This window comes from Canis lupus, chromosome 6 (genome assembly GCF_048164855.1).
Source record: "Canis lupus baileyi chromosome 6, mCanLup2.hap1, whole genome shotgun sequence".
Classification (NCBI taxonomy): domain Eukaryota; kingdom Metazoa; phylum Chordata; class Mammalia; order Carnivora; family Canidae; genus Canis; species Canis lupus.
In genome coordinates, this window is record NC_132843.1 from 49,587,301 (window position 1) to 49,611,327 (window position 24,027).

Genomic DNA, 24,027 nt, shown 5'->3' on the forward strand with positions numbered 1-24,027 from the left:
CCTCAGAGTCTGACAGCCTTGTAAAGAGTTCTTCAAGCTAATATCATTTTACAAGAATAGTAACACATAATTACATTAGTTCTTAAACTATAGTTTCATTTCCCCACTTTCACTGTGAGCTCCTCTGAGGCAAATGCCATTGGGCTTCTGTTACTAACATGGTACCAGGCTTGCATTTCTTAAAATGTGTTCCACCAACTAGAGAAACTACCAGATACTCTGAAAAATGTACTCTGTGGTCAAATAAATTAGAGAACTGCTTGCCAACCCTTCTTTCAGAGAAGACTGTGAATTACCTTTAAATTTATCTTATCCCAGCAGTTCTTATCTTCATTTGGTCATGAAATGTTCCATTTCTAGAGCAGCAAATTTTAACAATCACACACAAATGAGGAAATATACTGGGTGAGCAAATGCAATCGGTCCTAGTTTAGGGAAGAGGCTTTTTAGAGAAATTAGTCATATCCCAACAAAAAGTATAAATGGTAGGGCTTAAAATCATCACCTTCTCACCCCTCTGAGGTACTAAAAATTGCCAAGATGTCCCCTCAATGCTTAATCTGTGTAGTTTATCACAAGACAGATGTGCAAGAGGAAACAGTACTCAGTGGCACTGGTAACTTGTCCTTTTCAAAACCACTATCTGGTATATGCTAATTTCTTTGTTTTAGCTCAAAGAGACTTGTGAGAACGTGGCATTTTCAGGGCTATATGTATATTTAATAACTATAGTAAAAAACTATGTAGATAAAAAACAAATGTGGTAACATTCCAAAGTGATGTACAGGAATCCAAAGCAAACAGGAATCCCCTGGTGATAAGATTACCATTCCTATCATTTGTTAAATCACCTGCAAACTACAGAATTCTCTGCAAGACCAAATTGTTAATCAAAGTGAAAAGTATTTTGCAGATATTCCAGAAATTCCCCGTAGCATCACATTAAAGAGACAGAGAGAGAGGAGAGAGAGAGAGAATACAGAATTTCTTAAGGAAACCAAGATACCTGGCAAATTTTGAAGTATAATACAATACTATACATGAAATGTTGGGTTGTTTACAAGGCAGTCATTCTTGGGCTCAGTTAATGAGCACCCATATTTGAGGTTCTAAGTGAGAACATCTACAGGACAGAATTTCACCCCTCCTTGGCAGTGATGATTATAACTTTTCTTATGCGTAGCACAAGCAAATGCCTAACATGCATCAGGGCTATAAATAAATGTTGTAGAGTGTTTAGAAAATATAAGCAAACTATATAATGTTGCTCTGTTGATTTAAGTTTATATAAGCATCTGTGATAAGAATTTAACAACTTCATAAATTTCCTTACAGATCAAAATCTTTGGATGACTATTTCAAAACTAGGATTCAATCTCTTAAAAAGTGATATCATATTTGATTTATGGAAAGAGGTAACCAAGTCACTTCTTCTCATCTAGTAATACAACCTCAAATGAAAATCTCACATTTAAAAAAAAAAAAAAGAAAAGAAAATCTCACATAAATCTATTTATTCCCTGTCTGTGCTTAACACACTTAGCAAGAGTGAGCTGAAACAAACAGCAGAGGCACTCTCAATTCTGCAACAAGAACCCTCATGATCATAAAGGGAATAAAGAGATTTTACATATAAAACTAAAAAAAATTATAAACTATTTGACTCCCTGGAAATGTTACCTTTTTTCACTATAACTCTCTTTATCTTAAAAATTATCACTAAAGTATAATTGACATACAAGATTATTTTAGTTTTAGGTGTACAATATAATGACTCAACATTTCTATACATTGTGAAATGAACACCACAATAAGTCTAGTTAACATCAGTCCCACATATAGTTAATTTTTTTCATTGTGATGTGAGTTCTTTCAAGATTTGTTTATTAGATAGAGACAGAGAGAGGGAGAGAGAGAGAGAGAGAGAGAGGCGGGGAAGGGCAGAGGAAGATAGATCCTAAACAGACTCCACACAGAGTCCAGAGGCTAACACAGAGCTTGATCTCATGACTCTGAAATTCCAACCTGAGTCAAAACTAAGAGCCAAGCACTTAACCCACTGTGCCACCCAGGCACCCTAACTGGGATGGGAATTCGTAAGATTTCCTTTCTAACCATTTTTCAAATTTATAATACAGTATTACTAACTAAATTCACTACACTTTATGTTACACCCCCATGACATATTTATGTCATAATTGGAAATTTGTACCTCATGATCCCCTTCACTCATTTTGCCCACCATCCAAACCCCTCCCCTCTAGCAACTACCAATTTGTTTTTTGTATCTATGAGCTTTGTTTTGTTTTCCTACTTTGTTTTTTAGATTCTACACATAAGTTAAATCATATAGTATTTGTCTTTTTCTGTGAGACTTATTTCACTGAACAAAACACACTCAAGGTCCATTCATGTTGTTGCAAATAAGATTTCATCCTTCTTTATGGCTGAGTAATACTCCTGTGTGCATGTACACACACTATATACATACACACATAAATAAAACATCTTTATCAATACATTTCTTGATGGACTCTTCTGTTGCTTCCATATCTTGGCCATAGTAAATAATGCTGCAATGAACAAGAGGGCTGCATATAGCTTCGCAAATTAGTGTTTTCATTTTCTTCAGATAAATATCCAGAAGTAACACTGCTGGATTTGATGACAGTTCTATTTTTTAATTTTTGGAAACCTCCATACTGTTTTTCACAGTAGCTGCACCAATTCATAATCCCACCAACGGAGTGAGCAGATTCCTGTTTCTCTACATCCTTGCCAACATTTGCGGTTTCTTGTCCTTTTGATAATAGCCATTCCAATAGGTGTGAAATGATAGCTCATTATAGTTTTAATTGGCATTTCCCTGATAATTAGTGATGCTGAGTATCTTTTCATGTGCCTCTTGGCCATTGGTATGTCTTCTTTGGAAAAATGTCTATTCAGATCCTCTGCCCATTTTTAAATTGGAATGTTTGTGTTTTTGTTTTTAAGTTGTAGGAGTTCTTTATATATTTTCGTGGCTAACCCCTTATTGGATTTATCATTTGCAAATATCTTCTCTCCCATTCAGTAAGTTGATTTGTCCTATTGTTAAGTTTCCTTTGCTGTGCAGAAGCTTTTTAGTTTGATATAGTCCCATTTGTTTATTTGGCTTCTGTTGCCACTGCCTTTGGAGTTAGATACAAAAAAATATCACGAAGACTGATACCAAGGAGCTTGATATTTTCTTCTACAAGTTTTATGGTTTCTGGTCTTACATTCAGGTCTTTAGCCTATTTTGAGTGAATTTTTGAATATGATATAAGATACTGTCCAGTTTCATTTTTTTGCATTTAGATGTCCAGTTCTCCCAAACTCCATTTATTGAAGAGACCATACTTTCCTCAGTGTATATTCTTGCCTCTTTTGTCCTAAATGGACTGTATATGTATGGGCTTATTTCTGGGCTTTCTATTCTATTCAGTTGACCAATGTGTCTGTTTTTATGCCAATATTATACTCTTCTAATTACTATAGCTTTGTAATATAGCTTGAAGTCAGGGAGTGTAATATCTCCAGTTTTATTCATCTTTCTCAAAATTCCTTTGGCTATTTGGGATCTTTTGTGGTTCCTATACAAAATTTAGGATTTGTTCTAATTCTGTGAAAAATGGCATTTAAATTTCAAAAGGCACTGCATGGAATCTGTAGATTGCTTTGGGTAATACAGACATTTTTAACAAAATTAAGTCTTCCAAACAATAAGTATGGAATAGCTTTCCATTTATCTGTACATTTTTCAATTTCTTTCACCAATGTCTTATAGGTTCTACTGTACACATCTTGTCTTTCCTTGGTTAAATTTATTCCTAGGTATTTTTTTTTTGATGAAATTGTAAAATGAGATCAAATCCTTAATTTCTCTTTTGAACAGTCTGTTGTTGGTGTATAAAAATGCAATAGATTTTTGTTTATTGATTTTGTACCCTGAAACTTAACTTATTGGTTCTAATAGTTTCTGGTGCAGTCTCTAAGGTTTTCTTTTCTTTTTTCTTTTTTCCTAAGGTTTTCTATATACAAAATATTATCCTTTGCAAATAGTGAGTTTTTCTTCTTCCTTTCCAATTTGGAGAGCTTTTACTTTAAATGTTACTTTTTTTTTTTTAAGAGAGAGAGAAAGGGAAAGAGATAGGTAAAGGGGCAGAGGCAGAGAGAGAATCTCAAGCAGGCTCCCTGCTGAGTGCAGAGCCTGACCTGGGACTTGATCTCACAACCTTGAGATTATGATCTGAGATGAAGTCAAGAGTTGGACTCTTAACCGACTGAGTTACCCAGGTGCCCTTTAAATTTACTTTTAATTTAGAAACCTGAAAAATTCCAGACTCAGTTCAAAATGATTTGATACAAGGTTTCTCTACTAAAAATAAAATGTTACCAAATATGTGAAAGAAGAATATTTTTTTGTTCCCAGGAAAGTTCATAAGCCACAACATCTTGTGCAAAGAATACCAAGGGAGTATAGGAGGAACTATTTCTCTTTTAACAATAACATGATAAATGTACAAATGCTTGGCTTAAAGTGAAAACAAGATGATCAAATTTGCTTCTGATGAAAGGGATTGCTATTCAAATAACCAATATACTACTCAATAGCTAAATGTCTAATACATATAACTTTTTAAACAACAAATGAATGAGGTCATTTTTCTTTTGCCACACTAAAAAAAACTGTAGTTTTACAAAGCTATTAAAGATTTACGTTCTTGAAAAATACTGAAAAGTCTGTGTTTTTCTCATTAAAAAAACATAAGTAGTACAAAACATGATTCTTTAAGATTATGAGTTACCTTTCAAGTCCTTCTTGAGTTTTCTGAGATCTTTTTGAAAATCTTCAAACTTCATCTGTGAGGCCTGAAAAAGGTCCTGGGGTTCTGGCAGTGGAAAAACACACTGTTCTTTTCCAGCATCCTAATTAGCAAGAAACACATAATTTTAAAACAAATCAGCATCAATATAAATAAGAATAACACAACAATGCTAATGGTGAAACAACAACAAACACTGCCAATCACTCAACAACAAAGAATAACAAAATCAACTATATGTAAAAAATGTCTTACCTCATCAAAATTTCGAAGATAATAGGAAACAATATATGATAAAAGGCTTCTGCTATTGTCCTAGGCAGAAAGACCAAAGTAAGTAAAAATATATTTTTTGAAATATTAAATATACAATGTCAAATAAAATAAATACCAGTAAATCAATATATAAATGGAAACATTTAGAATAAAATGGGAAAGTCCATGTTTCAAAGTACTTCAGCCACTGCATCTAAGGAGTTTAATGGCACAGAAGATCTTGTTTTTCCCAATGTTCTAATCTAAGCTCCAAGTGGAAGCACAGCTGCTCAAGGGTGGAGTCTCAGCTGTGAATACTTTCCTGTTTTTACCCTCCTCAGTCAGAAAATTAGTTCATTAACTGTCATGTTTTATTATTAAAAGGTATAACTATTATTTTAGCTGAAATGACTAAATATTGCCAGCATTTCTATACCATTTCTGGACCAGCAGGTATCACTCCAACAGTAAGTTTGACAAAGGCTTATTAGTATATAGATTAGGAAAATAAAGTTAAGTATTATTTTAAGTAAGCAGGAACTTAAAAAAAATAATAATAAAAATTTTTTAAAAAATTTTTTAAAAAGCAGGAACTTTACTTTTTCTAAAATTTTAAAAATTTACTTATTCATAAGAGACACACAGAGGGAGGTAGAGACATAAGCAGAGGGAGAAGCAAGCTTCCCGCAGGGAGCCTGATGTGGAATTCGATCCCAGGACCCCAGGATCACGACTTGAGCCAGACATAGACACTCAATCACTAAGCCACCCAGGTGCCCCTAAGCAGGAGTTTTAAAAATGCAAATATGCATATTATAAATTGCTAGTCAGCAACTGAGATTGAGAAATTAATATCCTCACTACTATAAATAATGCAATGTATTTACTACTATAGAAAAACATGTAGAATTGTTTCTATTTTAATAGTTTTCAAGGAATAGTTTTTCACTCTTTTTCTGGCATACTTAGAGGTATTAAGTTTTAATTATTTCTCTTTTTTGCATCACTTGAAATTACTGCTAGATAATTTGAATGTGGGAAGACAAATATATATATATATATTTTTTTTTAAAAACCTTATGACACAAACTACATCTCCTAAAGTGTTCAGCCTAAACATCATTTTCCCTCTATTTATAAAAAGCAATATACTTTTATAATTTAATTTGATATGAATTCACCTTTTAGAGACTTCCCTCATAGTAATTTATAATAATAATATATTATGCAGTAATATATTACAATAATAAAAGCAGTGTATTTATTAGAAAGAGACTTTGCTTGTAAATAATTTAAGCAACTTACCTTTCTCTTTCCTAACATATATCAATGCAATGGTTAACAGTATATGAATCAATTAACAAAGCATTTATTAAATGTGTGCTGATACGCATGCTGAGTGAAAATTCTAAGTCATCTAAATAACAGCTCTGTCCATGTAGGCCTACAAATACTACTAAGAAGTAGATATAGTTATATTTGTTTTATAGAGAAAGAACCAAATCAGGAAGACTTTATATATTGTGAGACTGCAAGTGAAATTATAAAATAAAATCTTGCTTCTTGATTTTTTATGTAATTTTATCTAGATTTCTCCTTAGTTATTTAAATTAATAAAATTTAACTTATTGGGGGATTGAATAAGATATATCAAACAATAAAAAAACAAATAATCCCTTATTCATATATAATTATGATTACAGAATCTATTTCAGATCCACTTTTGTAAGTTAAATATTGTGTTGATGATATTTATATTCCAGTGTTATTTGCAAATGTTACTTGTTTCAAACCAGCCATCATTCTTACTATGAACCACATTCATAGTGCTTTGAAGAAGAAGAACTATGAGCCACATTCAAGTGCTTCAAAGAGAGCTTTTGCTTTTGGATAAATATGATTTATTAGGTTGACAAATTGGAGGTTCCTGTGAAAACTTGTGACATACAAATATGATAGGATCTGAATTTTAAAAATCACGAAAATTATATGCTGCTGGTGTTGCAAAACAGGATGATAGCTTTATTGAATTTTGGAAGAGCAGTGTGTTGCATATCACAGAACTCAATGAAAGAATGGTAAATGGATGTATGAGTAGAAGTATGAATGAATGAGCAAATTATTTGTGGGCCAATAGAAAAAAACAAAAAGAAGTATGTCTTTCTTATGTGGGAGATTATAGTTGACCCTTGAATAACATGAGTTTGAATTGTGTGAGTCCTCTTACACATAGGTTTTTTCAACAAATACAGTACAGTACTGGGAATATATTTTCTCTTCCTTTTGATCTTGTTAATAACATTTTCTTTTCCCTAGCTTACTCTATTGTAAGAATACTGTATACATTACATGTAACAAGAAATAGGTGTCAAGTAACGTTATCGTAAGACTTCTCATCAACAACAGTAGGCTATTGGTAGTTAAGCTTTGGGAGAGTCAAAAGTTATGTGTGGATCTTCAACTGAGCAGGAGGTCAGTGCCTCTGCATCATTCAAGGGTGAACTATATTCATTATCTAGGAAAAACAATTCTAGTATTTCCATTTCTATGAGTCAGTTGTTTACTTAAATTTACTATTTTAAAAACATGACCCTAATTTCCTTTATCAAACAGTTCTGTGTGGAGATTCTTCTATCAGAGAAACAGAATTCTACTATTTTCTAAGTTTACAGTCTCAGACATTAACTCTAAACATCATAGTTGTTTCCTTAATCTTCTATTTTTACTGACACTCTCATAATCTGAGATGTTAATTTTAAACAAATACAAGTATAGAAGCAGATCAAAAATTAATTAGTCCTGCAAAAAGGCTTAGACATTCTCACACATATCAGTATAAAGGGGAGAATGATATGTAGAAAAGCAGGATCATCTTTTACATTTTATTTACAATCTATTTTCACCCATCTTTGCTTTGTTTTAAAAAGCACAAGCCTGTTCGCCTCCATTATTTAACATAGAAGAGAAGAAGAATGTCTAATTTATGAAAAGTAGTCCTCAGAGTCCAAAGCGATAAATATTAGCAGACATGGTAATGATAAAAATCATTATTTTTCATTCTATTTAAAAGTTCTCTACTCAATTATTCATTAGTCATAGGATTCACAATTACTCATTTTAGAAAGTATTATTATTCACAAAACCATAAACTTTTGATGGCCATATACTTTTATCTGACTCAGAAGATAAAGAATTCGGAACATAAAGAAACATTTATTGCAACAGGTTTAGAGTCAAGCTTATTACTAAACAAAACATCTAATCCTCAAATTGCCTACATTCATTCATACAAAATACTTACACTGCTTTTGACATCTTTCAGCTTCGGAAGAATGTCTAATCCAAAGCCATCCGCCTGTCCTCGAGTCTTGTTTCCACCATTCATGTAGTTGCCAAAAGCAAGAACCAAACCCAGAATCTGCATAACCCCTGGACCATTTTTTAATGTCTGCAAAACAGCATAAAGAACATTTTCTCTCTCAGACAAAGTTTTCTTTGAATTATCTTAAATCAGTGGCAGATATTACACTAATAATTTTGGGTGACAATCAAAATGTATCAGTGCTTATTATTAGGGTATTTTAAGAGCAGTGTTTCCAAAGTTAATTTTAAGAAGTTGCCACCTACAACATTCAGATATACATTTGTAAACTGAGAGATACCATTCTAGGCTATTTCTATGATATAATTGCACAGAAAACAAATAAGGTTGTAATAGGAGAACTACTACAAAATAATGTCATTGCCATCACCCTAATTGTACCTAACTCTGGAGCAATAGAAACTTTTGGCACAAGCTGTGGGAAACCAAAACACGGCTATAAAGATTAATTCCAAATTTAGATTTATCCCTGAAAAGTTCACACTCACTTCTTCCAAAACACAAAGCTCAGCTGCAATTTGCATGTCTTCTTTCCTCTGAAAATGTGTCTTTAATAACATCTTACTAGTTTTCAAAATGATTTACCACAACGAGAACGAATGGTACAATTGATTTTTGACAAATTGTTTTAAATGGTAATATTGGTAATTTCTGCCAAGCATTTATTCTTTATTTTTGGAAGAATATTTATCTGCTGTTGAGTCATACAGCTGTTCCTAAACTATTTGGATAGAATCATTAACAGTTTGTTGAAGGCCCCTTCCAAAACTGAGGGAAAGTAAATGAAATGCCTTCAAATCACATCGAATCTGGAGTCTGAGGTAGGACAGGATCAGACCATTTTGGCAAAAGCAGAGGGAACAGAAATCCCTGGAGGTAGGAGCCCAACCAGCATACTCCAGCGATAGCACCCTGTGACAGTGTGCACCAATCATCATTTGCTTTGATCTGGAAGCCATTGTGGTACCTTCTCTTCTGTGGAACTGCTCTCCTGAAAATTTATGCATACTTAGAGAATACAATAAAAAAAGTTTTTAAAATATGAACACGACTGAACACAATTCAACATCAGAACTCAACTGTCAGCATTCTACAGACCAGAACCCACCTCACACAATTTCTGTAGCAATTCCAGTTTACGACGAATTGAGCAAATACTTTCTGAAAATGTGGACTGGAACAGGATACAAAAGACTCGCTCTGAAAAGTTGGGGATTAGTGACAGTTCATAAAGGAACCTAAGGAAATAAAGCCAAGTTAAGAGGAAAAATATAATTCATATAAACAGATGTCTATTCTCCTATCAGAACAATTATGAAGACACTATATTTTCCATATGGAAACAGGCTGTCCATAGCCTGGCCACCCTCACAAGCTTTCAAGGTGTGCTTACTGTTCAGGTTTGTCCAGAGACTTGGCATTTTCCTTGTCTTTGGAGGACCGGCCATGCTTCTCGATTTTTTCAAGTTCATCTGACTGTGCTCTCTGGAAAAAATAATGCCAAGCAGTGATTCAAAATCTGGTGAAATTAATCTCTTAGATTATGGTAATTTTAATATAGAAAACTTCTATATATTTTCATATTTCTTAGCATCTGTTTGCCGTAAAGCTTGACTTAATTCATGAAGGCATTTTAAAGTGTAAATATGTTTAAATGCAAACCAGATCACCTCTAAACCTTCCAAATAATGTTATTGGCTATTAGTGATCTGCAAAGCATTTATTTATTCAAGTATGCTTTAAAACAATACAGTTTTCCTCTCTTGTTTCTTGGCTGTTTGTAATACTCTCTAGAATACAAGAACTTCATTTTAAAGTGGTATGTCTTATTCAGAAATCAACCAAGTTAAATTTGGAAGTAATGTGAACCTAATGTTATAAGAAATTTAAAGGGAAAAAAAGTACTTATTTACTATTACAATCATTGTTTATGGCTTTTTTTAAGGGAAAAATACAATAGAATTATTAAGTGCTGGGACAAAAATAAAAGGGTTTTATTCTTCTGCTGAGTTTTCTTTTTGACACAAAAATGGCTTCAGGCTTCTCTTCTCCCAAAGTATCTCCTTTTATCCTTCCTACTAAATTTCTTTGTAGGGAGTTTTTCCTGAATTTTCAATATACGATAGAAGAGTTTATAGACATTGAAAAACACAAATCTATTCTTCTTTATGAAAAACTTGGATGCTTTTTATTTGTAGTCTTGTCTTTAGTTTAGAACTCATGGAGATGTTCCAAAATAGCTAAATAGAATATTCCTATGCATTAAGAAATGTCAGTAGACTACCATACTTTTTTCTTTTTTTAAAGATTTTATTCATTTATTCATGAGACATACAGAGAAAGAGGCAGAGACACAGGCAGAGGGAGAAGCAGGCTGCCTGCAGCAAGCCCGATACAGGACTCAATCCCAGGACTCTAGGATCACGCCAAAGGCGGACGCTCAACCACTGAGCCACCCAGGCGCCCCAGACTACCATACTTTGAATTTGAGTCTAATCATGAGAACTTAAATTCCCTTCACATTATTTTTTTGTTTAAATATTAAGCAGTTTAGCCAAGGACTACTGTATAGAATAGAATGTGATAGATTTATAGAAACTAAAGATTTTATCTGAAAAACAGCTATGTTCTGTTTCTTATTGTTTTGAAATACAAGTTTTCAGGTAATAGGATTAACTGGCAAAGACTAGTTTCTCACAAGAAGCTTTAAAAAAAACTGCTCATTTTTTTTAAAGACTTTATTTATTTGAGACATAGAGCCAGAGAGAGAGCACAAGTGGAGAGTAGAGGAGAGGGAGAAGTAGACTCCTGGCTGAGCAGGGATTCCCCATGCAGGGCTAGATCCCAGGACCCTGATCAGGATCACCTGAGATGGTGATCCAAGGCAAAGGCAGACAGTTAACCAATAGAGGCCTCAGATGACCCGAAAGCTGCTCATTTTTAAATTTTATTTATTTGCTTTTAAGTAAGCTCTATGTCCAATGTGGGGCTCAAACTCATGATCCCAAGATCAATAGTAACACATTTACCAACAGAATCAGCTAGGTACCCCAAATGAAGCTTCTTTTGACAGGGGATTAGATAGCAGATCAGGAAATCTTCTGAGGATTTGAATTTGAAAATAAATTTTCTATCTGAAATAATACAACAAAAGATCCAAAGGTATAAAAGGAATATGTTTAATGCAAATATCCCAAGCTACTTGAAAGTTTTAGAACCTGTTCCTAGAATTTAAATTGCATAATAATCTTACTTTTTTCCTTCAGTTTATTATGGCCTTGCCCCAGAATTTTAGGGGGGTAAATACCACCTCATTTATTTATCATAGTTACCATCCAGAAGTCAGCTCGACGGATACTATCATTATACCACTTGAAAACAAGTAACAAGATGACCTTTAATAATAACCATGCTTGAGGATGCCTGGGTGGCTCAGTGGTTGAGCATCTGCCTTCAGCTCAGAGTGTGATCTTGGAGTCCTGGGATCCAGTCCCACATTGGGCTCCCTGCATGGAGCTTGCTTCTCCCTCTGCCTGTGTCTCTACCTCTCTGTGTCTCTCATGAATAAATAAGTAAAATCTTTAAAAAAAAAAAAAAAAAAAAAAAAAAAGAATAATGACCATGCTCATCTTTTGGCAAATGAGTGAACAGAGTGATATCCTAAAAGAATATTAAATTAAAAATACAGATAAAGCAAGGGTTGTTTTAAGAACTATAGGTCCACACCAAATTATACCTTATAAAGGCTTCTAGTCCCTATAATCTCTCATTCTTTTTTTTTTTTCTCTCATTCTTTTAAAAGAAATAAGTTCTACCAAAGCAGAAAATTAGTCTGCTATCTTCAAGCCCAAGCACATTCAATACTCAAACATCAGGGGCGGGGTTAGGGTGGGGGGTGGATTGGAAATCCACCTTCTTACAATCTGATAAAGTAATCAAATTTGTTGGCTTTATTTTTGTTTTTTGAACTTTAGATACTTTGACATAGACTCAACCTAGTTGAGTGCTGGTACAAGAAGATCAAGGACTAGAAGCTGACTCCACCGACTCAGTAAATTTCCCTAGGGCTTAGATACACACACACACACACACACACACACACACACACACACACACACCTCAAGAGACAGCAACAAGACAAATGAAGATGGCTAAGTAAATCTTAATAATAATTAAATACACAAGAGAAGGAAAAAGCTCCCCAATGTCTTGAGAACATAGTGACTTTCTGGCAATACTATAGAGTTATTCTCTAAATTATTTAGTACACATAAATTACTAATTGCAAAGTCCTTTATACTTATGCTCTACTAAACCATTTCTGATGACTCTAGAAAGCAAGCTACCCTGGGTTGACAGTGCTGCTTTATGGATGATAAAGGGAACTAAATGCCACTCTATGCCATACCACATTGGGTCCCTGGACTCTCTAAACAATAGAATTGATCAGAGGCCAAACCAGAGTTTCAGGCAAGGCTTTATTGGGGCTCATGCTGGAGCACAAAGGAGAGAGCACAAAAGAAGAATGTCCACAAGCTGACTTCTGGAGGAGAGGTCAGGGAGAGGTGGTTTTTTTTTTTTTTTTTTTTTTTTTTTTTTTTTTAAGAGTTAGGTGGCACAGTAACTTCTTGCAAGATACACATCAATAAAGGCAAAGGAAACAAAAGTAAAAATGAACTATTGGGACTTAATCAGGATAAAAAGCTTCTGCACAGCAACAGAAACAGTCAACAAAACTAAAAGACAACCTACAGAATGGGAGAAGATATTTGCAAATGACATATCAGATAAAGGGCTAGTATCCAAGATCTATAAAGAACTTTTTAAACTCAACACCAAGAAACAAAAAATCCAATCATGAAATGGGCAGAAGACATGAAGAGAAATTTCACCAAAGAAGACAAAGACATGGCCAACAAGTACATGAGAAAATACTCTGCATCATTTGCCATCAGAGAAATCCAAATCAAAACCACAATGAGATACCACCTCACACCGGTTAGAATGGTGAAAATTAACAAGACAGGAAACAGCAAATGTTGGAGAGGATGTAGAGAAAGGGGAACCCTCTTGCACTGTTGGTGGGAATGCAAACTGGTACAGTCACTCTGGAAAACAGTATGGAGGTTCCTCAAAAAGTTAAAAATAGAGCTACCCTACGACCCAGCTATTGCAATACTGAGTATTTACCCCAAGATACAGATATAGTGAAACTCTGGGACACCTGCACCCTAATGTTCACAGCAGCAATGTCTACAATAGCCAAACTGAGTAAGGAGCCATGATGTTCTTTGACAGATGAATGGATAAAGACGACATGGTGCATATATTACTCAGCAAGCAGAAAGGATGAATACCCACCATTTGCTTCCATGTGGATGGAACTGGAGGGTATTATGCTGAATGAAGTAAGTCAATTGGAGAAGGACAATCATCATGTGGTTTCACTCATACGGGGAATATAAGAAATAGTGAAAGGGATCATAAGGGAAAGGAGGGGAACTGAGTGGGAAAAAATAGAGAGGGAGACAAACCATGAGAGACTCCTAACTCTGGGAAATGAACAAAGGGTTGCGGAAGGGAAGGTGGGCAGGAGGTTGGAGTAACTGGGTAACAGGCACTGAGGAGGGCACTTGATGGGATGAGCATTGGGTGTTATACTATATGTTGGCAAATTAAACTTCAAAAAAACAAATGGAAAAAAAAGAACTTAAAAAAAAGTTAGGTGGCAAAAGGGTGACATCTAAGCATGTAGAGGCAGGGACTTATTAGCTCCTGTGCACTTAAAGATTATACTTCTTCACGCATCACATATCTAATAAACATGTAAGATCTCCACCCCTGGGCATAATTTTTAGTATTATATTGAAGAGAAAAGTTGGGGAAAGGTCAGTGCTGGGGTGCATCTTGGCACAGACTGGTTTGGTCCAGTCTTCACCAATCTGTGGTAAGCATCCTCTTTCCAAATTCCTGCAAGATGTGCTACTCAAGAGGCATTGAGTTTTAGCTTCCCTCAGCCTCCCTTATGGAGGCAGCCAAGAAACACTGAATTTCACAGTCAGGGCTGAGGGAACTGGAATCTGGTGCTTGCTTTGTCTCATATCCATGACCCATAAACTGCATTCTTCTTCCAAATACTGGCATATGTAACTTTATGGCATTAAAAATAAAATCAATTTTGGGGGCGCCTGGGTGGCTCAGTAGGTTAAGTATACAACTCTTGATTTCAGCTCAGATCATAATCTCAGAGTTCTAGGATGGAGTCCCAAGTCCCACTTCACACTCAGCAGGGAGTCTGCTTGAGGATTCTCTTTCCCTCTCCCTCTGCTCCTCCCCCACTCATTTTTTTTTCTCTCTCTAATAAAAAATAAATCTTTAAAAATAAAAAAATTAAATCAATTTTTAAAAAATCAGTATTCATCTTATTTTTAAAAAGTCTTTAAATATAATGAAGCTATCAAGCTTATGGTAGCAAACATAAAATTTCCAAAATTCTATTGTTTACTTCAGATCTTGAATTTTATGGTTGGCAACAATCATCAATTGTTTTCCTTGAAGTGACCACTTACTTCGTACATTTTGAAGAAAATATCTACCAAACCCCAACTTACTAATAATCCCAGTTTGCCAATCAGATTTTCAAATAGAAATGGTGTCCAGTGACAAGGGGCTACCTTAAATCACAAGTGGTTTTTATCAAACTATCTGTTGTACTGTAGCATGTAACAGAAACACTTTGTGTGTACTTCCCATTTTATCACACAGAGCATTAAAAAGACATACTCAAGAGTTGAATTTTAATAAATATAATAATTTTCGCTGTTCATTAAGGACACTCTTAAACTAAGTCATCTTTTTACGCCCCTGCCAATTGCATGGCAATGAAGAATTATAATGACATGTAAATGTGTGGTTCTACTGCCTTGATACTGGCAGAGGTGCCAGAATGTTTACCTTTCACTGCCTTTGAGCCATCAGTACAAACACTTACACTACCAGAAAAGCAAGTAATATCTTAGTGTTATTACGAAAATCATTCTTATCTTGCAGACCCCTTTGGGGAAAAAAGTAGAGTCCCTGGGCACCCACAGAGCAGAGTTTGGAAACTGACATCTGGTAAAATCTTCTTATCCAAATGATGATTATATTATCTTCAACATTCACCATACTCAAACACCTCCAGTGACAAAAACTCATTCTCACTCTAAACAACTGAAAATTCCTTTCAAATATTTGGGAAAGCTAAATTTTTCCTCTTTTGTCTTCTAAGTATTTTGGTTCTTTACATTTCCTATGGTATGAATGTGAGCCTATTATAATTACAGTTGCTGTTTGAGTAGTTTTCTGATGGCTTACAAATGAGGCACACACAACAGTGTCATATAACTCTCCCATCGTACAGTCTGCTTCTCAACTACATCATTCCAGAAATACTGCTGCTGTTAGTGTAGCCTAAAATTAAGGACAATATTTGGAGAAGCCCCATATTCTTTAAGTTATCAGTGGTCTAAAACCTTTGCATTATTTTTCATGTTTATAGACTCTATTCTGCCTCTCCTATTCTGTACTTATGAAATTGATTATCTTGGGCTCAAGCACAACAACACACTTGTTATTTTTTTCTACATATAATCAACTATTCTAAGATTTTATAGCTTGAGATCATAAATTTGTAATACTATGGAGCAAATACTTCGGGCTAGGGTAGCGTGGCTAGGGTAGAGCTTCAGAAAAAAGAGGTAAGACCTGAGTTTGAAGAATATGTTGACCCTAAATAGATGGAGAACTAATCTCATTGATTTGCCTCTAAAATTTCTCTGCTTCTTGTATTCGCAGTCACCGCTGAAGACACAGGACCTGATGACTCTATCACACCAGATCTTCTACCTGAATATGTAGCATTCACTTTGGCTTGCTGCTCTTGGCTTGGTTTATGAATGACCTCCTCTGGAAAGCCTGCCTCAACCACCTTGATCTCCACTATAATTATTTTCTTTCCAAAATGATAACAGAGAACCAATAGTTGGTTTGTTTTATGCTATGCTTATCACAGCATCTTAATGGTGATATAAATATATGTCTACACCTTCTATTGATTGGAGCTCCTTAAGAAAGATCACATCTCACGTATCTTTATTGTCCTAGTAACCAGTAGAGCTTATGGTATGTGGTAAGCAGTCAGTGATATTTTTTTAAACACTGAAAAATTGTATCAGTAATTGAATATGACAGAAAAAGGCCTCCAAGTCATGGAGAGCAGACAGGAAAAAGAGGAGGCATAATGACAGAACAATCTAAGAAGTATTGAGGACATAATGATATGCAGATAATTCCAACTGCTTATCATCATCCTAAGAGTATAATGAGGGCAGCTATGAGGTCATTTGAACTCCAAAATTGATAATGTGAATGTGTGAGACAGAGTGAGTCATTTCAAATGCTAGTACAACATAAGTAAATAAAAGTAATAAGAAAGCTATGCCCAGCAGAAGTACATATGAATTCACTCATCTATACATTCAACACAACTCTCGTGCCCCATCACTCATCTCATGCAAAAATACTTATGTGTCTAAAGGTACAATAAGCAGGACTAAATCATAATAGGTTTAAGCAATGTTAACCAATTCAGCAAGATTCTGCTATTCATTAATATACCATGATCAGTGTTTCTTGCCCATCATCTTGGCTTGCTCCTTGCAAAGCATGAGAGATCAAGCAAAAGTCAGTTATTTTTTATCTGCTAATGCCCCCATATTATTGTTCTTAATAGCTACCACACAATTTATGTCAAGCTAGTGGTTATAAATTGGTACTAGAACCAGAGGTCATCTGGATACTTTTGGCTCTGTTTGGCCTTCACAGTAAATTTAGTGTCAAGTGTTCTCTGGTCCACTAGTAGGTAATCATCAAGATCAAACTTTAAAACAAATGACTTTTAGGGATTCATTCATCCATTCATTTAAAGGCCCAGCATTTACCAGCATTACACCAGGTACTGGGGATAAAAAGATATATATCTTAGCCTTCAGATTCAAGCAAAATGCTAAAACATAACGTACCAAGTAGCTCATAATATCACTCTTACTTGTTTAACCCTTCTATAGTGATCTTCCACTGCTTTTTAAAACTATATATGACTCCCCATATATGAAGAGGATGCTAATGTTCTCACTACCACACCAACAGTGATTTGTTGAAATAAGTTCATTTTTCTTCTTCTTTTTTTAAGATTTTATTTATTTATTCACGAGAGACACAGAGAGAAAGGCAGAGACATAGGCAGAGGGAGAGGCAAGCTCCCTGCAGGGAGCCTGATGCAAGACTTGATCCCAGGACCCTGGGATTACAAGCTGAGCCCAAGGCAGACACTCAACCACTGAGCCACCTAGGTATCCCAAGTTCATTTTTCGTTATGGTCAAAGACCTGGGCAACAACATCACAAACTTAAACATCAATTAATAAAATAAAGGAATTTCTAAGCTCCATATATTCAAATTACAAACTTTCCTTTTCCCTGTCCCACTCACTTCAATGATTAAATCATTTCAGTCTCTTTCTTTAATGTTAGCCCTTCCTGCACCTTCCCCAATCACCTGCAGATTTGTACCAGGATTCAGTGTGTTTGCCTATGAATGAAGTGGACCTCAGTTGCTGCTAAACTGGATGTTTTCAACAGTTACCAAAGATCCATCACATTTAAAACCCTGTAGAACTTTTTATCTAACCGCTGGCCAAAATGGACCCAGATTCCAGGCTGTCAACACTGATTTCACCATTTATTTTGACTTCCACTACCCTTGGCCCATACACCCCCTTAAACTGAATCCTGCTATTCCAACTCCTGGGAAGAAGCATTACTTCTAGAGAGGAAGGGAATGGGGAGCAAGGGGTAGAGAGGGAGGGAAGAACACTGAAATCAGTTGGTATACATTTCCACGGTAAGCATTTCCACTGCATTAGTTTATTAATGGTGCTAAGCAAATGTTTCTCAAACAGTGTTCCAAAGAATACAAACTTAGATTCCTGAAATTCATTAGGAATTATATATCCATTTTTAAGACTCACATGCTAAATACTCGTAGAAGTTATATTACTGAAAAGACTATTTCAAGAGCAATCCTCATACTTAACTGATACCAAAAATGCATGCATGCCAGAGACAGCCAGACAGAGGAGAAAATGACAGTAACACTCCCAAAGAAGCAGTGTTCTAGGGATAGAACATGGAAACGTTGTCCCTAGCCAAATTTTAGCAGTTCCTTTGTCCAGTTTCTTTCAATATTCACAATAAAGCTAAAGTCAATCTTTAAATCTTTATCTTTTTCTTTAACGTCATCATCCCTGATGTTTACTAGGTGATTTTTACCTCCAATATTGTTCCCTTTGATTACATTACATCTTTTCCTAGATATCCTCCTACCACTCTGCAGGACCTTGTCAGTCTCCACTGCCAGAATTGCATCCACTATCTGAATACTATATAACAACTGTCTTTAGCCCATGTTTTCCCTTTATATCCAGACATGCAATTACTTTGTCCGCATTTTAACCTGGATACTTAAGAAACATCACGGACAAAAAAAAAGTCTAAAAATAAACTCATGTATACTTTCCCCAAACACTCAGTTATTCTGATTACAGTAAACTGGAAAACTAGTCACCAATCAGAAAGCTGGGCATCATGCTGGATGTCTGTAATTTACTTCTACGTCCTATGAATCACCAAGACCTGTCTTCATTTCCAATGTTATCACCTTTGTCTAGACTGCTGCCACCTTTCAACACCCACTTTGATACCATGCCTGGTCTCTCCATAATCATCCCTGGCTCTAACAGATGTCCTACACAGCACCCAATTTTTTTAAAGTTGTTAAGTAGAATATGTATAGTCTACTTTAAACTCTTTAATGGCTGTTATTCTTAGAATAATACCACAGACTTTAAGGTGCCTACAGAGCCCACATGGTTCATTACCCCCACACCCCACCTCCCTCTGCATTCCATCTCATGCCATATATCCACATGCTACATACATTCTATTCTCCATGGCTTCCCTTCATTCCTCAAACAGATCACAATTCCTCTTTCATACTAGCTTCTCCCTGTGCCAAATACATTCCCCATGCTTCTCATCTTCCACAATATCCACCTTCTCCTTGTTTCAGCTCTGAACTCTCTTCTTTGGGGAGGCCTTTCTTAAGCTCCCCATCAACAATGAATCTTCCCATTACCTCATTCTCACTGTAGAAATGCAATTTCCTTCATAACACTTATGACAATTGTAAATGAATATTTGAGTCTAACTCCATATTAGAAAGAAAGCTCCATAAACACAAAGATAATATCTATTTTTTGTTTATCACCATAAGACGGCACACGCCTGCAGTAGACACTTTATAATTATCTGATGAAATAATAATAAATGAATGAATGGAGTTCTTAAATATATAAATTCTTCCAAATTCCCTCATTTCTTCCTATTATCCTATCTCCTCATTCAGTCTCAGTTTTTCTTCTGTGTCTTTCCTTTCTGCAATAAAAACAAAGACTACTAGGAACTGAAATGGGGAGGTCACACTTCCAATGACTATTTTTGGAGAAGTAGAGGTCAAGATATTTGGTGACATCAATGATAACACCCAGGAAACTGGTCTATATTGGATGATGTTGGAGGGAAGAGTGAGCTCGATTTCCAAGGAATAAATTTGTCTTTTCTTTATACCTGTGCGGTTAGTCCAGCATCATCAGCATCCTTACCATTTCTATAATTTACATGTTCGTTTCTCCCTCAGTTTACTAACCCCTTCCCCTCAGTCTTTTGTTCATGTTCAAATTTATTTGAAATAATCCTCTCTTTTTTTCTATCTAAATCTCAAACTTACTTCTCCCTTAACCAACCACATTCCTGAATCCCTCCACAACCCTCTACTGCCTCCTCTACTTTTCCAACACAGTATCCTGAAGGCATACGGACTTCTGTCCTCATATTTTGTTTGCTTTTTGAATCCTGGAAATCTAGCTTTAATTCTCATTCAAATCACTCTCACTAAACTCAACAACGATCTTCTCAAAGCCAGATTTCTCTGCAGATAAAACAAGAGCTGATATTATTGAGTACTCAGTATTTGTCAGGCAAATCCTGCAACTGTTTTACATGCATAATCTAATATAATCCTTACAGTGCCCTAATAGGTAAGCAACATCATCCTCATTTTTATGATGAGAAAGTGGAGTCTTTTTTAAAGTCTTAACTAGTAAATACAGGAGCCAAGATCCAAACAAAGAGTGGCTCATCTAACATCTATTGACCTACATTTCTTCAGAAAACTCTACTGAGCCCCAAGCTACCTACTGAAGGATCCTAGATCCTTTAAAAAAAAAAAAAATCAACATGAAGGCCAAGATAAAGTAATTACACTAAAAGTCCTTCTGCAACTAAAAATCCTAATTCCACAAACAGAGGAAGGCTTTCAAAAATATAGGGCAGTTTGGGTGGGCAGCCCCCTCACAAATCAAAGAATGGTGTGAGCTCCCTAGGTTTTCTTCCCCAACCATTCAGCTCAGATAGGATATTGAAGAAGTCAGAACCTGGAACTACCAGCAGACACAGGTTAAAAAATAGGTTTTAGGAAAACCTATTTCTAGGAAACATTATCTAGCAAAACAGAATACTTTTCTCTTAATACAGCCCTACTCTAGCCAAAAATCAAATGGAAAAACTGACCCTTCATTGAATCAGTGTGGCAAAGTACAGAACTGCCCTTCCACCCAATGTGTCAGCAATGAGGTAAAGCTACTTGGTAGGAGGCAATGCTATTCAGCAATCTGCTTCCCCCAATGTCCTCCTATCCTGGTGTCCAGGGGGCCTAGCTGCCAGCTGAACTTCCACCCCTGACCCAACAGGAATAAGGTAGAATTAAGTGGTTATTGGTAGTGTTAGTGAGCCTCACAATCTAACTAGAAAATGGGTCAAAGACATAAACGGATATTTCACCAAAGAAAAGACCTAGAAGAAAAATAAGCACATGAAAGATGTTCAACATTGTTTTCCATTAGGAAAATACAAATTAAAACTGCAATGAAATGCCACTATACATCTATGAGAACAGCTAGAATGAACAAATAGTGACTATACCAGGAGAGGGTACAGCAAAACTGATCTTTGATATATTGCTGCTGAGAATATAAAACAGAATAGCCATTCTGTAAAATAGTTTAATAGTTTTATAAAAACTAAACATACACTTAACATGCAAAACTGTATTGCATTCCTGGGCATTTATTGCAAAGAAAAGAAACTTAAATCTCCACACAAAAGAATTTAATCTATATGAATGTTCACAACACTTTTATCTGTAATAGATAAAAACTTAAAACAATCTCAATGGCCTTCAATGAAGGAAACATATTGGTATGTCCATACCATGGAATACTACTCAACAATGGAAAGAAATGAGCTTTTGATACACTCAAGACGTGGACAGATCTAAGGGAATTATAATGAGTGAAAAAAGCTAATTTGAAAAGGTTATGTACCATATGATTCCACTTATATAGCATTCACAAAATGACAAAACTGAAGAAATGGAAAAAAGATTAATGACTGCTAAAGGTTAGGAATGGGAAAAGGGAAGTTAGATAGCATAATTATAAAGGGATAGCATCAAGAAACTTTGTAGAAGTGGAACAATTCTACATCCTAATTATAGTGATGGTTACATGAATCAACATGTGATAAGACTGCATAGGAGTATGTCCACATACATGTGTGCGCACACGTGCACACACACATATAGAAGTGCATATGAAACTAGTGAAATCTAAAGAAATGTCTATGGACCATATCAAAATTAATTTCCAGTTTTTAACACTATACTATGATTTTAAGATGGTATATTGGGGAAAACTAGGTGAAAGCTAATGGGGCTTGTATGTATTTTTCGCTATGTCCTTTGAAATTATTATTATTTCTTTTTTAAAAAAAGATCTTTATTTATTTACTCATGAGAGACACACACAGAGAGAGAGAGAGAGAGAGGCAGAGACACAGGTAGAGAGAGAAGCAGGCCCCATGCAGGGAGACTGATGTGAGACTCAATCCCAGGTCTCTAGGATCATGCCCTGGGCCGAAGGCAGATGCTAAACCGCTGAGCCACCCAGGGATCCCTGATTATTATTTCAAAATGAAAAGTTAAAAACTCAACATGACCCACTGAGGAACTGTTCCTTTATGTTCCCAAATCTGTTCATCTTTTTAGGACCCTAATCTTGCTTATGACCATCCTCTCCAAACACCCAAGAAGAAAGCCTAGTTCCAATCCTTCCCCTCCCACACCCAGTTAGGCAACACTTCCTATTTAGTTCAGCCCTGAAGACTCAGAAATAATTTTCTCCCTCCCCAATCTCACTCCCACCCCAGAGCCATCTGACCACATCCACACCTGTCAGTTTCAACACCTGCCCCAACTCCAACTCTAATTCCCCTATTGTACAACTTTCCAGCAACACATTCCTTACCCCAAATACATTATACTTTTCCACATGTAAGCCTTTGATCAAATTGCCCCATCTGCTGAGAACATCTCTCATCTCTTCTCTTGAGCATATTATCATCCAACATTTAAGAACAACCCAGAACACTATAGCCTCACTATGACGATTATTCTAGCTCCCTTGACAGTAAATAATTGTTACCTATTTATCAACTACCCTGCTCTTTCTATAGTATTGTAGTCCACCACTTACCATATTAGCCTCTAATAATTGTTAGAGGCTATAGCATTCAACCATCTGATCTGACAATCCTCCACCTGATGGTTAGGTTTTCTCATTTTATTTCAGTTTTAAAAATCTGTATGTTATGGACATTATGGAACAGACTGAGGACTTCTCAGGAATTGTAAGGGGAAATGTTTCTGCATTATTAAATGACCACTTAAAATATACTTTTGCACATTACATACTCAAGAGTTTATGGGTGGTCTGTATACTTATTTGTTGGCTCATACTTCCTCTAATCATGAACACTAGCTTTTTAAGAGATATACTTTCTATAGTCAACAGACACGAATTATAGTCCCACAGATCTTTCTTCCTTAGGTACAATAAACAACTGGGATATCTTTAAATACCAAGGGCTGAGGGCAATTTGCAAAATGGTTGCCATATACACATAGCAAACTAAAGTTGTATGTCTAAGGGCTGAACAGCTCTTCAGAGACCTGGAAACCTTGAACACTTAACCATATATTGGCAAATATGCTAGTAAACAAGAAATTCTGAGCCAAATACACAAGAAATGCCATCTGGAATCATTCAACTTCCTAAATAAGTTTATTGAAGGGAAATATGATAAGAGTTTTATTAAAAGAGTTAACTACTTACTCCCTTAATAAATTTATTGCCCACTTAAATTTTTGCAATCATGGGCAACAAGGAGGGAAGGCTAATGATGCTCTCAAGCTGATATGTCAAAGCCATCAAATATTATACCTGTCATATAATTTCAAGTCACGACCCAACTTTAGTATTAACCATGG

The 24,027-nt window shown here is 35.5% G+C and overlaps 1 protein-coding gene across 7 annotated transcripts in view; it reads right to left on the reverse strand.

Annotated features, from left to right (window-relative positions):
• Window positions 1-24,027, reverse strand: part of FMN2 (formin 2) — a 370,841-nt gene that overhangs the window by 127,029 nt on the left and 219,785 nt on the right. For 5 of the 7 annotated variants that reach the window (XM_072830426.1, XM_072830427.1, XM_072830431.1 and 2 more), the window contains 5 exons: window positions 9,878-9,969; window positions 9,593-9,722; window positions 8,404-8,550; window positions 5,103-5,162; window positions 4,830-4,950 (listed from right to left, as the gene is read on the reverse strand). In XM_072830426.1, coding sequence (XP_072686527.1) covers window positions 4,830-4,950; window positions 5,103-5,162; window positions 8,404-8,550; window positions 9,593-9,722; window positions 9,878-9,969 — 550 coding nt within the window. Of the gene's footprint in view, window positions 1-296; window positions 357-4,829; window positions 4,951-5,102; window positions 5,163-8,403; window positions 8,551-9,592; window positions 9,723-9,877; window positions 9,970-24,027 lie in introns of those variants that run through there. The other 2 variants (XM_072830429.1, XR_012032920.1) reach the window with 2 other exon arrangements.